Genomic DNA, 13,255 nt, shown 5'->3' with positions numbered 1-13,255 from the left:
ATATTGGAAAATTAATGAAGATGGCATTAAAAAATTCTGACCTAAGAAATCAAAATATGAGGAGATAATTATTCCATAGATTAAAAACACTGAAGACTGATGGAAAGTTAAGATTGAAATTGTTTGTCCCAGTGATCTTGAATGATACAGAAGAGAACAGGATTGGCTGTAAACACTCAGAATGTTCAGTTTGGCAATTGGGACTAGAAGTTTTGTAATCTAGCAATCCAGACTAGAGACTTAGACCATCGGTGCCTCAGATCTCAGAGAAATGGTATAGCTCTGCGCAGTTCTTCGCAAGGCAGGTGGTGCTGATGGAGATCTGGATGCCCATCGGGATGGGAGACGGCGATTTGCTGGTCTGGCAGGTCGGGAAAATCCTTTTCCATTTGAGACTTTCACTGCCATGGATTCCTGTGACACAAATGAAGGCATTTATCTCATTACACAACCAATAACATTATGGATTTCTACTATGGGATTAATGTAATAGCAAACTTACAACCAAAGAAAAGTACTGAAAACTGAAGAAGGCATTTGTCTAATATTTGTGGCATGGAGTATTTTAATCAAAATTCCAATTTTAATATGAACTATGGTACTTGATAATCTTGTAGGTCTCCTCACACTGATGAATCATGAGGCAGTTGATGTCTTTTTAGAACTAGTTCCACACACTGACTTTTAGTTCCACAGATAAAAGAACTTTTCAAGGCACTGTTTTAAGTGATGTCTTGTGCAGACTCACATTCATATGATAAATCCTATAAGAACACAAATCAAATGCTGAGAATGACTGAATCAATCATAGTTAATAACTGAAAAGTTAAAATTATTCAAAGATATTTTCCACATACTTAAAGTAAACCTCAAAATTCTATAAATCAAAAATGTACATTCTGCAAAAATTTTCAAGAGACGAACAACAAATATTTGATATTCCTGATGTTCTTAAATCCACTCATTATATTGGTATTTTTTTTTTAAAAAAGATATAATGTGCTATTCCCTGGTTTAAAAACCACATCTTAAATTTATGCTGAGTTACATTTATTCACAAAGAGTCAAGAAGTCAAGAAGATGCCAAACATGTGTCTACATTTAATTTATATGAATGGGCAAATGAACTGAACTTATAGTCTGCTATAAGACTATAACTGCTAAATGTGGATGCTGTTTTACCAAAATGTGTAATTTGCTTTCTTACCTCTGTTATCTTTTTCCAATCTATTCCTTGCTTCACTTGCTGTCCCCCACACAAAGATGTCTTTCTCTGCAATTCTTGTTCCATTTGAAGCATTTCTAAATGCTGACTTGATGTAGCACCACCACTGACATCAGAATTACATTTGGTCCCATTATCCCGGAAACACTTAGAATTTTGCAGTAAAGATCCTGTTGATGTCTCATAGGTTTTCAGCAGCTTTTCCACAACACCATAATTTGATCTGGGGTCAGCTGACCTCGGTCGGCCAGACAAATTGCTTGGTCTCCAGTCATGCTCGTGGAGCATGTTCCGATAACTGCTAGGATTTATGTGTTCCTGCATTTGTCTGACCAGACCTGCTGTGGATTTCTTGGTAGGATTATCAGACATCTTTCCCATAGGCACAGGCATGTGGGCACTGGCTTTCAGAATACCAGTCACACTCTCACTACCTGATATATCTGATATGCTACCAACAGGAGTTGTTAAGTTATCACAGGGCTTAAGATCCCCAGATAATTTTGAGTAGCTTTGATTTTGCTGTATTGCACGACAATGTCTATCTGTTCTAAATACAGTTCTGTTAAATTCATCAGTCTTTGCTGCTAACTTTTCATTCCTTGCAGTCCTTTCAAAGCCACAACTGAAACTTCTAGGTGGACCACTGCTCTGTGTCATCGAGGAACTACGGCCATTACCTACGTAAAGATCAGAATGAGATTTAGCAGGGTGATCTGGGATCTCCTTTTCAAATTTTGGCATATTGAGGGTAGAGCAGGTTTTCTGAAACCACAAAGAAGAGGGGCTCTTTTTCACACCTATCTCAATGTCACCTGACCACATGCCAAACCCATCTTCATTATCTGAAGGCTTGCTATCTATTTTGACTCCTGGTGTCAAAGAAGAAAACATCATACCATCTTTCATAGTCTTTCCTTCATCTGGATATGATATAGGCATCTCTTGCAGCCTCAAAATGGAATGAAGATTGCAGCTCTTTTCACCTTGACCCTCCTGGGCCACCCAGCTGTTGTAGTCTGAACTTTCCTTCAATCTTTCTTGGGCTTGTTCAGAATATGAGCTGGGAAAATTTCGAGAGGTGCTTCTTGGAGGAGGAATTGGTGGGGTTTGATTCCTTTCCAAATCAATTGTATCAATTCCACATTTTTTCACAGAATTGCCTGGAAGCATATTGGTACAGCTCAGATTCTTTCTATTTTTCTGTTTTTCTTTTTCTAAACTGATTGGAAGAATGCATGGGCCATTTTTGATCAAGTGATCCCCATGAGGTGCACTGACTACATTTGGCATTTCTTGGAGGAAAGAGTCTGACTTCATCCTGAATAATTACAAAACAAGGTATATTAGTGATAACATTATTTAAGACTAGCTCTTAAAAGAAAATATGGTTTATGCAATGGATTTCTGCATCAGGAAATGGAATCAAAATTTCCTCAAGCATAATATTTATATAAATCCCCTAATTAAAACTTCAAGTCCACTTTATTGAAGAATAAAGTCCACTTCTCAATGGTACATTCAAGGCTCTTAATCATATTCATACATTTTAATCATTTATATCTATGCCACTTACAACTCTATATACTATGTCTCAGGCTATCTTTTCAACCTTGTCTCTTCCATTATCTATATTACCTGCAACTTCATACTAGACTCAAACTAAACTCTCGAGTTTTTGCTACTGATAGTTCCATTTCTATAGCTTTTCTCATGCTATTTCCTTACTTTCTCTTTGCCTATGGAATTCTTATTTATTATGTAATGTGACCTCAAGCTTCTACCCTTGATTTTGAAATAATATTTTAAGTAGTAAGAATAAAAGTCTGAATAAAAGCACAAGGATACATGAATCATTCCAAATGGAAGGTCTCACTTGGGCTTGAAAGAAAAGCACGATTTTTAAAAAGTTTTAAAAAGCCCAGTAAAGGGCATATAAACAAAGGGAAATATAATAAAAAGAGTGTGACTATTCAAGGGATAATTGGCATAGTAGTGTGCAAGGATTTAAAGCAAAGTGGGGAGGACAATGAAAAACTAGAGAGAAAAACATTAGGTCAGGACAAGTTGTAATGTCTTTGAATTTCATATTAAAGATAACTGAACTTTTTTCCAAGGCCATGGGGTGATAATAAGAGCTTTATTTGAGGTGTGGCTTATAAAAAAAGAAAACTGGCACAAAAATCTTTTCGGAGTTATTTAAGTAAAAAGTTAACTACTCTAGCAACAATGTGGATTCACAAATAGAAATCACTTCATGCATTTTCAATATTTATATCTATGCAACTTATAAAAGATTACAAAATAGCATACTATAAATTACAGACAAACACCCACTAAAAACGGTAGGAAAAACTAAACAGGCCAACAGAGCATATTATGTATGAAATACACTTGGCTAAGAAAATCTATTTCAAATCAGCACAAAAATTCTCTCTGAACTTCCCAAGTGCTAAAGAAAAATAAGGGAGCATACTGTTGCAGCTTTCTAAGAAGCATATTGTTCTTCAAATAATTCATCTTTGTTTACCATGCAAAGAATTCCAAATTAATTTTAGAATTTGGCTAAAACATACTCTTGAAATTATACACCATTTCTGAAGTGAAATAGCATTTTTGTGGCATGTGTATAGAAATATTTACAATGTGTTATTCTAAAAACTATGTGTTCCTCTATTATGTAAATATTACTTAGAGAAATAAGTGACTCTAGGGCATAAAATATCTCAGTTGAACATCATATAGAATAACCACACCACATTGTTATTAACTCTGACACGATTTCAAGATGTATAAAACTGGATTATCCTAGTTGTATACTCTTGCATGGGCCAAATACTCAAAATGGAGAAAAAACTATATTAGATATAGTATATATACATAATGGAATATTATTCAGCTATAAAGAATGAAATTCTGTCATTTGCAGCAAAATGTTGCATGGATATCATGTTAAACAAAATAAGCCAGACACAGAAAGACAAGTATCACATCTTCTCTCTCATATGTAGAAACAAACAAACAAAAGGATGACCTGAAATACAAAAGTTCTAGGGACTAGGAAGGGTATGCAAAGAGGGGTAGGTTGAGGGAGGGGAGAAGGGTGAGAATAGAAATCAGTTTGATGGACATGACCAAGGCACAATGTATGCATGTGTGGAAATATGACAGCGAATGCCATCAGTCTGTATAATTAATAGGTGTTGATTATTATTATTATTATTTTTACTTAGAGAGAGAGAGAGAGAGAGAGAGAGAGAGAGAGAGAGAGAGAGAGAGAGAATATATTTATTTTTCAGTTTTCGGCAGACACAACATCTTTCTTTGTATGTGGTGCTGAGAATCGAACCAGGGCCGCACGCATGCGAGGCAAGCACGCTACCACTTGAGCCACATCCCCAGCCCCAGGTGTTGATTATTATAATAAGAATTTTCTTCAAGCTGTGATATCTGTGCAAGCACCGCTGTGTAAATAAAGCATTCTTTTCCTTTTAAAAAATGAAATTAAAGGATACTTGTTAATTTATTGTGGAAGGTATACCCTAACTAAGACACCAAGAAAGTAAAGTATTCCTAATAATCAAATTACAAAGAGCATTGGAAGATTCCTTTTTAGAATTAGTGAACAGGAAAATATAAAACTGAAGTATCTATTTTCCATTCAACAATAAAATTTTAATAGCTCATAACTTCTCACTAATAGAATGTAAGGAGGAGGCAGTTTGAGTTCATTAACTAAAAACAATACTGTTTGTGATCATGCAGCATAAATAGGTGTACAAGCCTACCTTCTGTGGCTAGACCGCTTTCGAATTTCCTCTTGAAAGCTGCATAATTCTTCACTAACTTTGGCAAGTTCTTCAAGAGCCTTTGCACATAAAAGCAACAGCAGGTTAGCACTTTGAAATGTAAATATTTCTTTAGAAACAGCTCACAGTGAATCACATCTTACTTACAGTGCTGAGGGCTCCAGAACCGCTCTTACTCTCTTCTTCAGAAGTCCTCGGGCCTGGCCAGGCCTGGAATTCCTTTTGGTTGTCTGTGGTGGCAGGATCCATAAACCCTACTTTTGCTTTTTTTGTTGCTTTTTGTTCCTTACACAACTGATTTCCTCCACAGGGTAAGCACTGCCCTGATTTATTTTCTTTCTCCAGACCATCCCTATGATTCATCCCTGTAAATTCACATTGTCCTGAATTGGGGTTGTTTGAAGAAGATTCCAACATTTCTTGAATGGCTTTCTCATGATCGAGACCAATGACCTTAGAGCGTTCGTTCATGTTGATTTTCCTCCGAAGCTTTACTTCTTGGCAAAGCTGTAAGAAATCAAAATGGAAACTTTTTTCCTCTTAACTCATTTGTCAATATTCTTGATAACAAGAAAACATTTTGAACTTTCTTTGCCATATTACTTACTATATACTACCCTGGATGTTCATGCCTACTCCTCCAAATGGTGCCTCTAAAATGTGGATTAGCTGGAACAACTTTGATGAACCATAAAAACTACTCTAAGTAAGGCAATGCATGGATGCTATTTTTTCTTTCTAATCAGAAATTGTCATTGAGAAGTAAATCTGACTCTATACATAGATGCAGAAGCATTGTCACAAAAGGAATTACCTGAATCAACTACTGACCATGCTTTCTAATTGTTTTCAGAGAAGCAAGAGTTTAACTATCATTAAAGTCATTTATTTTAAACATATGACCATATTTACACACTGACATTTAACTGTCTAAATAGCTGACAATTATATAGTAAATCAACTCACTCTGTTCCCTAAGTAGGCACTTGTCAATCAAAAAATACTTCTTTTTATTAACTACATTGGTAACGGCTAGATATTACTGATGTTTTTAATGCCAAGACTATACACATTTTAAAAGAAATTTCTCATTAAGATTTTAAAAAGTGTGATAATGACCCATGTGAAACAATAAAGCTCAAAGGCTTTGATCATCTATTTGTGTTAATGCAAGTCCCAAATTACTTCTTGAGATCTTTGTTAAGTCTGCAGACGCTCAGCTCACTCCTAAAAGGGGAAGGAAGTAGGCTTTTCTTTAGGCTTGACTCTTGGGAAATCTATTCAAATATCCAAAGAGACTGTCAGAAAAATATTAAAGCAAATGACTCCATTTTGCAGCCATCATCAATATCTGCATTACATGTATTATTCAAGGGCTTCAACAATAGTTACATTGCTGCTCAATATTTGCCCAACACTCAGTTGAGAAAAGCACTACACAGAGTTGATCCCTGAAAGATATATGGTACATTTATTTCCCTAATGATTATAAATTTAAAAGCACTCATTGTATAAAGCAGCGTATCACCAAATAGAGCTGTGACTCAATTGTTTTGGTATCTATAAAAATAACCTGAGCTGCTGATGGCATTATGATCTGCGTTCACCATGAGGGTTGTTATGGTTTACATATGATGTGTCCCCCAAAAGCTCCTGAGTTAATGCAGGAATGTTTAGAGGTAAAGTGATTGTGAGAGTTATAACCTCATCGGTCCATCCTAGTTTGAATAGACTGACTGGTAACTGTAGGAAGGTAGGGTGTGGCTAGGTTAGGTGTGTCACTGGGGACCTGTCCTGAAAGGATCATTTTCCCTATGACCCTGGTGCCCTGGTTTCTGACCCCACTATAAGCTGAGCAGCTTTCCTCTGCTGGGTCCTTCCATCATGATGTGCCACCTCACCCTGGGCCCAGAGCAATGGAGTCGGCCACATATGGACTGAGACCTCTGAACCTATGATCCCTAAATAAATGTCCCTTCTCTAAGTTGTTCTGGTCATGTGTTTTAGTCACAATGAGAAAAGTTCACTAAAAAAATGGATACAAAGAAACCATGTTAAATCTAAGGAGGCTGTTGGTGATGTTACCCTCCTTTTGAGAAGTCATGAGTGAAAACAATATTCCTATAGTTTCATAACAAGGGGGAGAAGTTCTATTCCTAGGAAATAGGTTAGTTTTTGGTCTCTTGGATGTTGAGGAATATGCAACAGATAGTATTGCGTTATTTGCTAGAAAGACAGATTTATTTCTGCATTTCACTTCCTTCTGTCTTCATCTTATTTATTTTTGTTTTTGTATACTTGACCATATGTGTAATTTTGAGACATTATAAATTCTTTTGGGTCCTTAGCTAGTAAAGAATAACAAATAATATGCTGTAATTAATGGAAAACCATTTGCTTTGTATAAGTGACTTTATCTGATCTAGCACTCAGCACTTGTCAATAGCTTTCTGATCATTCCACCAAAGGAAACAAGCCATAAAGATTGCAACGTGAAAAAACAAAAAGTTAAAAAAAATAATATCTAAACAATACAGAATTTCTATCTGTATTACCCCAAACTTCAAATGATTCAGGCATGATGGTTTTGGCTTTCCAACAGCAAATGCAATGATTATGGATAGTATCAATAGTAGCGGAACAGAGATTCATCAGCATCTATTTTTTTTTTTTTTTCAGAGAACTTGAACAGCTTTCTTTATTTGCCAAAATGGGCCACGATTCTGAGCAGCAACCTTTGTCCGATATTTCCAAGATCAACAAAAATGAACATTATAGAATTTTCTGGTCATTAAGAAGAAATATCCCCAAAGGAAAGTAGGATCTGTTAAGCTTCTACGAACTGATGGAGATTAGCTGAAGAGTTGTGCACATATAGAACCTGTATGAATTCACTCCACAATACTGATGTGCAACAAACATCTTATTTATTAAATTGAGTTGTATCTGGGTTGGCTCATAATAGCCAGGATTGCTGAGAAACTCAATTTCAATTCTTGCTGGGGAGAAATAAGCCCCTTCTCTGCCCTTGGGGAAGCATCTTAATGCCCAATGCTGGATGCTTTCATTAGGTGATAAATCACTTGAAATCTCTGAAGTTATAAGTATATGCCTTCGAGTTTACAATTCTCTAGCATGATTCAAAAATTTTCATCTGATTTATAAAAAAAAATTTGTAGTTGTAGATGGACAGAACTTTATTCGTTCATTTATAGTGGTGCTAAGAATCAAACCCAGTATCTCACACATGCTAGGTAGTCCTGCATCTGATTTTCTATACAGATTTGGTGATATATATTAAACAAATACTGTTGATTATGCTTGTGACATGCTGCAATATTTCCAAGTCCTGATTTCTAAATTTTAGTTTGAAAAAATTGCCTTGATTCTTTGTGATAGGTAAAAACACTAAAATACTTTCCTCCTATTTTTCTTTTTGTACCAGAGATTGAGCCCAGGGTGCTTAGCCTCCGAACCACATTTCCAGCCCCCACCCCCCTTTTTAAATTTTCATTTTGATATGGGATCTTGATAACTTGCTCAGGACCTCGCTAATTTACTGAGGCTAACTTTGAACTTGGAATCCTCCTGCCTCCACCTCTAGCCACTGGGATTACAGGCACATGCCATCACATTGAGCTCCTCCTGTTTTCCTTAATCTTTTTACCCCAGTTTTGTAGCCTGTAAGAAGGTGTGTGTGTGTGTGTGTGTAAAATAAGGGAAGCACAGTGTTAGTTTCAGGTATTGAAAAGTATCCATGGGCATTCTTGGTGAACACGTTATCTAAATATATTCCCAACTATGTAGCTATATATCACAGATAGCCAGACATATATAGCATGTAGCTACTCTAAGGGAAAAATGTTAGAGCCCTTCTCTCTTCCTGTTGCAAAAAAGGAGAGTATCTCTGATAGCTATAAGTCTGTTTATAGTATGTTTAATGCCTGCTGGTAGATAGGGCTAATGTTAACCATATATGGAATCTGTAGAGTTGTTAGGATAATTATTGAAAAATAACAAATTTGACCAGACAACAAACTGTTTTAACAACATGGCTTAAAAAAAATTGATTGCATCCCTTAATTATTTTGCTTGGATGCTAGAGTTGTCTGATACTGTTACCAACTGGATCTCCCAAGTCTTGGGGAGCAGGTGACACAGTTTCTGACTGAATTAGCATTTTAGATTCTGGTTTGACTTAGGCATTTCTTTGTTGCTCTAAAGTCAGTCTCTGGAAAGAGACAGGAGATAAGGGAGCTTGCAGAACACATTTTCCAAAATATAAAGGGGGGGATAGTAAATTTGTCCTCTAATCTCTTAATCAGATATTTGGTGAGAATCTTCTCTCTTGTTCGATTTTTGTTTTGGCATACCAATTTTTTTATGGTTTGTACTTTGTTCATAAGTTGTTAGTTGTTATTAGGAAAAATTTAACACTATACATATATAAGGCGCTTTGCTTGCAAAGAAAGGCCCAAGAATCTTTTAAAATAACTGTTTTGGTAAGATGCATAAAATCATATAAGTCAATACTGTGGATTTTATCAGAATAAAGCAAGATAAGTATAACTAATTTCCAGTTAGAGAAAGTAGGAATCTACATCAGTGCAAATGCTTGAAGGAAATATTCCAGGCCCAACAGGCTAGGGGTTGTTAATGAGAATAAAATGACTGTGTTAGAGTCATTATATGATATGTCATTTTTCATAACTCCTTTCCTAATAAATGTAGCATATCTTACCAGAAAAAAATCTCATGTCCATTACCATTTCCTGTTTGAAATGTGACACTCCTTTTTACTATACTAAGTTATCTGATATGTAATTTCCTTTAGTAGACATTACTTATCATTCCAGGAAAGATATTCTAATTGGGCTATATACTAATGCCCAATTATAATTTTGCTAATATATGTTCACCAATTATGTATTTCTTGCATTTTCTTCTGAGGCTGTGATATTTAAAAACTCATGCAGAATACAGTAATACATTAATACATTAATACATTTGGACATTAAACCTCTCTAGCCAGAATATGGTAGATTAATACATTTTTGAGTGACTTTTCAGGGTCATACTTTTCATGCAAGACTATAAAATAAGCATAGTCCCTAAGATGCCGTTAGGTAAGCTTATGCTATTTTTAGTATAGTAAATGCCAGTGAGACATGCAATCTCTTTGGTGGAATAAGGAAAATAAAAGTGGTTTCAAATATAAAACAAACTTCAACAGAATTTTGATCCTGAGCTTGAAGTTTACAGTATATTCAAAACAAATCAACTTGTACCTCTTCTATCTTCTTCTGCATGATCTTCCATTGACTTTCCCATTCCTTTCTTTCATTGTCAAACTGGTCCAGTAATTCCATCTTTTCCTTATGCCAGCTAGTTTCTGTGTTCTCCCACTGCTTATGTAGGTCCATGGCAACCGTGTGTCAACGAAGAAGTGTTTCTGCTCGTCTCCGCCTTCTCTTAACTGTTTCTTGGAAGCTTCGAGTTGTTTTATTTGAAGCAGTCTCACTTGCCTTTAAAATAAAGCCTAATATAAACAACAAGAATGAGTTCCAAATTCATATGCTTTTTGGAAACACATTTTATCATTTGATCAAAGGCCCATTGATGTAAACAAACTATAGGAAAATTGGACTCAAAAGAAGAAGTTATAAAAATTTGCTTAAGAGGAAACGAACACAGTCAATAAAGTAATAACTATTGTCCAAAGATTTTTTTTTTCCCTTTTGGGGACCAGACAGCAAAATTATAGTGGACAAGATGGTTAAATGCACATGTAAGATATAAATAGGTCCTTAATTAACTACCTAATCTAAAAATAGAGTATTTTGTGAAAATCTAAGATTTTAAGTATGAAATTCAGCTCTATGATCACATGTACACAACTGTGGCAGATTCTGCTACAACAGAATGACTCTGTTCTGATGCAACCTGGTTATATACTTGTGACTCAGAGTCCTGAGCCAGTGCTGAACTGTAGTCTCTTCTGTATTTAGATCAAGCCATGCCAAATGTGCTCACTGTACCAACTGAGACCTCAAAGTTGGCTGCCGATTTGGGAGACAGAAGTATAAATAAGAAAGCAACTTAAATCATAAAAATATCACTATTTTACCTCATCAAGTATGATCTTAAAGCATCAAAACTATCCTGTGATATGTATGTTAAAACTAATTCAAAATTTCATCTCATAAGCTATATATTATAACCTGTTTAGAAAACTGAATAAAGAGAACTGAAGGGAACCTTTTGCTCAGTTTTCAGAGAATCTTCTAGTCCATAAAGTAGTAACTGAAATAATTAAATTTTTAACATTCAGGATATGTACATTTAGGGTTTGAAGATACAATTTAAAGTACCAGATATGTAACTTTGTTATAAGTCATCTAAAATATCTGAGATTTAGTTTATTAGGATTAAAATGAGGGACATTCACAGAACTGTTATAAATACTGACATATGGAATGCAAGGTAATGTGAAAAACTTTTTAAATTTCCTCAATTATTTTGCCTTAAAATATTGCTTTGATTTCACTTGAAAGTAATCTTATTATTAAACTCATTTTTTATATTTATTTTTTAGTTATAAGTGGACACAATATCTTTATTTTATTTTCATGTGGTGCTGAAGATTGAACCCAGTGCCTCATGCATGCTAGGCAAGTGCTCTACCTCTGAGCCACCACCCCAGCCCTCTAAAAAAGTATGTTTTAAATATATGAATCTGTTTAAAATAATTAAATAATTAAGCCTACAAGAGATTTAGGGCTAGGGGTAGCTCAGTGTAGAATGTGTGTTTAGCACATGGAATCTCTGAATTCAATCCCCAGCACCCATCTCCCTACAGAAATGTAATTCTTCAATTTACCAAGCCATTACCAAAATGCCATAACGTACCAATATCTACTTATGTTAATTATGGACAAAGTTCTCAATAGTCAATAGTCAATATTCAATGAATGCAGGCATTGCAGAATTAAGCCGATGTAACCAAGCACCAGGCACAAGTTTATATTCATAGGAGATATATGCACATTTCATGTCCCAAATATCAACTAAACATCAAAGGCTAATTTTATTTCTGTCAGACTGTTCTGTACATACATATCTGAGTAGTAAATGGTTTTAAATATATACGTGTTTATATATATGCATACACACACACACACACACACACACCGGACTGTAATCTATCAATATATCACAACACACTATGAGGATTAAAAAATGTTACTTCTATATGCAGAGTTCTACCTCCAAAAGCACCCTAATAATACTAATAATATCGGGAGACATATTCTCACTCTTTTCCCAAACTATTTGCTATAGACACTTGGTGAATTTTACCTATTTCTTTGGCACTCACAATATCATGATTAATTTGGTCAAGAAAATAATTTCAAGCTTAGCCAAAAAGATGTCATCATGTCTCATTTTATTCACATAATCATACTCTATCTCTAACTTTATTTTTCATCCCCTCTATCATGTCATCTTTCTTTTGCTACCTTCCATACTTACAAGCCAGTAGGAACAAGTATTTATCCTTAATGTCAATGAACATCTAATAAAATGAAGATAGTAAAGAATTTACAGATTTGTGTTTGTTTAGATTAACTTAACATTCACTGGTCTCCCTTACCTAGTTGACTTTTAGTTTCATCTAGCAACTGTTCACAGGAAATGCAGACAGTGTTTATTTTGAGACTAACAGACTGCTTTAAAACTATATGTAATTAACTCTGAGCTGAAACAGTCTTGCTGACCAGAAGTTACTTGCCACTAGTTCTGCTTAGGAATGATGGAATGATTTGAGATTCTAAGGGAGAGTTGCAAATTTAACCAAAGAAGTTATAAAAAGAAACAGACTAATTATAAGAAAACTGGAAAAAAAGTTGCTATGGCAGTTCAGCTTTATCCCAATTATCTTGAACATGGAAATGTTCAGAAATCATCTTCATAAAGTTTTCCCACAATTTTGCAGCAAACAGTTCTAATTTTTCTTTCCAGTCCTATATTTTCTTGAATAACTTCCAATTAGAGTTAAAAAGGCACCAGGCTTCTCTTTTTTACATATCAGAAGATCACCCTGAGATATTCTAAATCAGCCTTGTTGCTGGTGATAGGGCTGTAATGTGAGGCCAGGTCATGGTCCTGCTGCAGTCTGAATCCTGTGCTTTTCTGGAAAGGGCTAAACTCATCACTTAAC

At 35.1% G+C, this 13,255-nt stretch overlaps 1 protein-coding gene across 1 annotated transcript; it reads right to left on the bottom strand.

Moving 5' to 3' along the window:
- Positions 1-240: 240 nt before the first annotated feature.
- On the bottom strand, positions 241-10,457 carry Kiaa0408 (KIAA0408 ortholog). Its single transcript, XM_027947394.2, has 5 exons — positions 10,323-10,457; positions 5,182-5,541; positions 5,014-5,093; positions 1,208-2,546; positions 241-414 (listed from the first exon to the last, which is right to left on the bottom strand). The coding sequence occupies exons 1-5, from the start codon at positions 10,455-10,457 to the stop codon at positions 241-243; spliced, it is 2,088 nt and encodes a 695-aa protein (XP_027803195.2).
- Positions 10,458-13,255: the final 2,798 nt, after the last annotated feature.

The sequence above is a fragment of the Marmota flaviventris genome, chromosome 6 (assembly GCF_047511675.1).
Source record: "Marmota flaviventris isolate mMarFla1 chromosome 6, mMarFla1.hap1, whole genome shotgun sequence".
Lineage (NCBI taxonomy): Eukaryota > Metazoa > Chordata > Mammalia > Rodentia > Sciuridae > Marmota > Marmota flaviventris.
Note: the sequence above shows the minus strand (reverse complement) of the source record. Positions and strands in the feature narration are given on the sequence as shown.

Coding starts and splice junctions, on each gene's coding strand:
- Kiaa0408 (XM_027947394.2), bottom strand. CDS start 10,457: ATGGACCTACATAAGCAGTGGGAGAACACAGAAACTAGCTGGCATAAG. Junction 5,542..10,322: donor TGCAGAAGAAGATAGAAGAG/GTACAAGTTGAT, acceptor GATTTCTTACAG/CTTTGCCAAGAAGTAAAGCT. Junction 2,547..5,013: donor AAGCGGTCTAGCCACAGAAG/GTAGGCTTGTAC, acceptor GTAATTATTCAG/GATGAAGTCAGACTCTTTCC.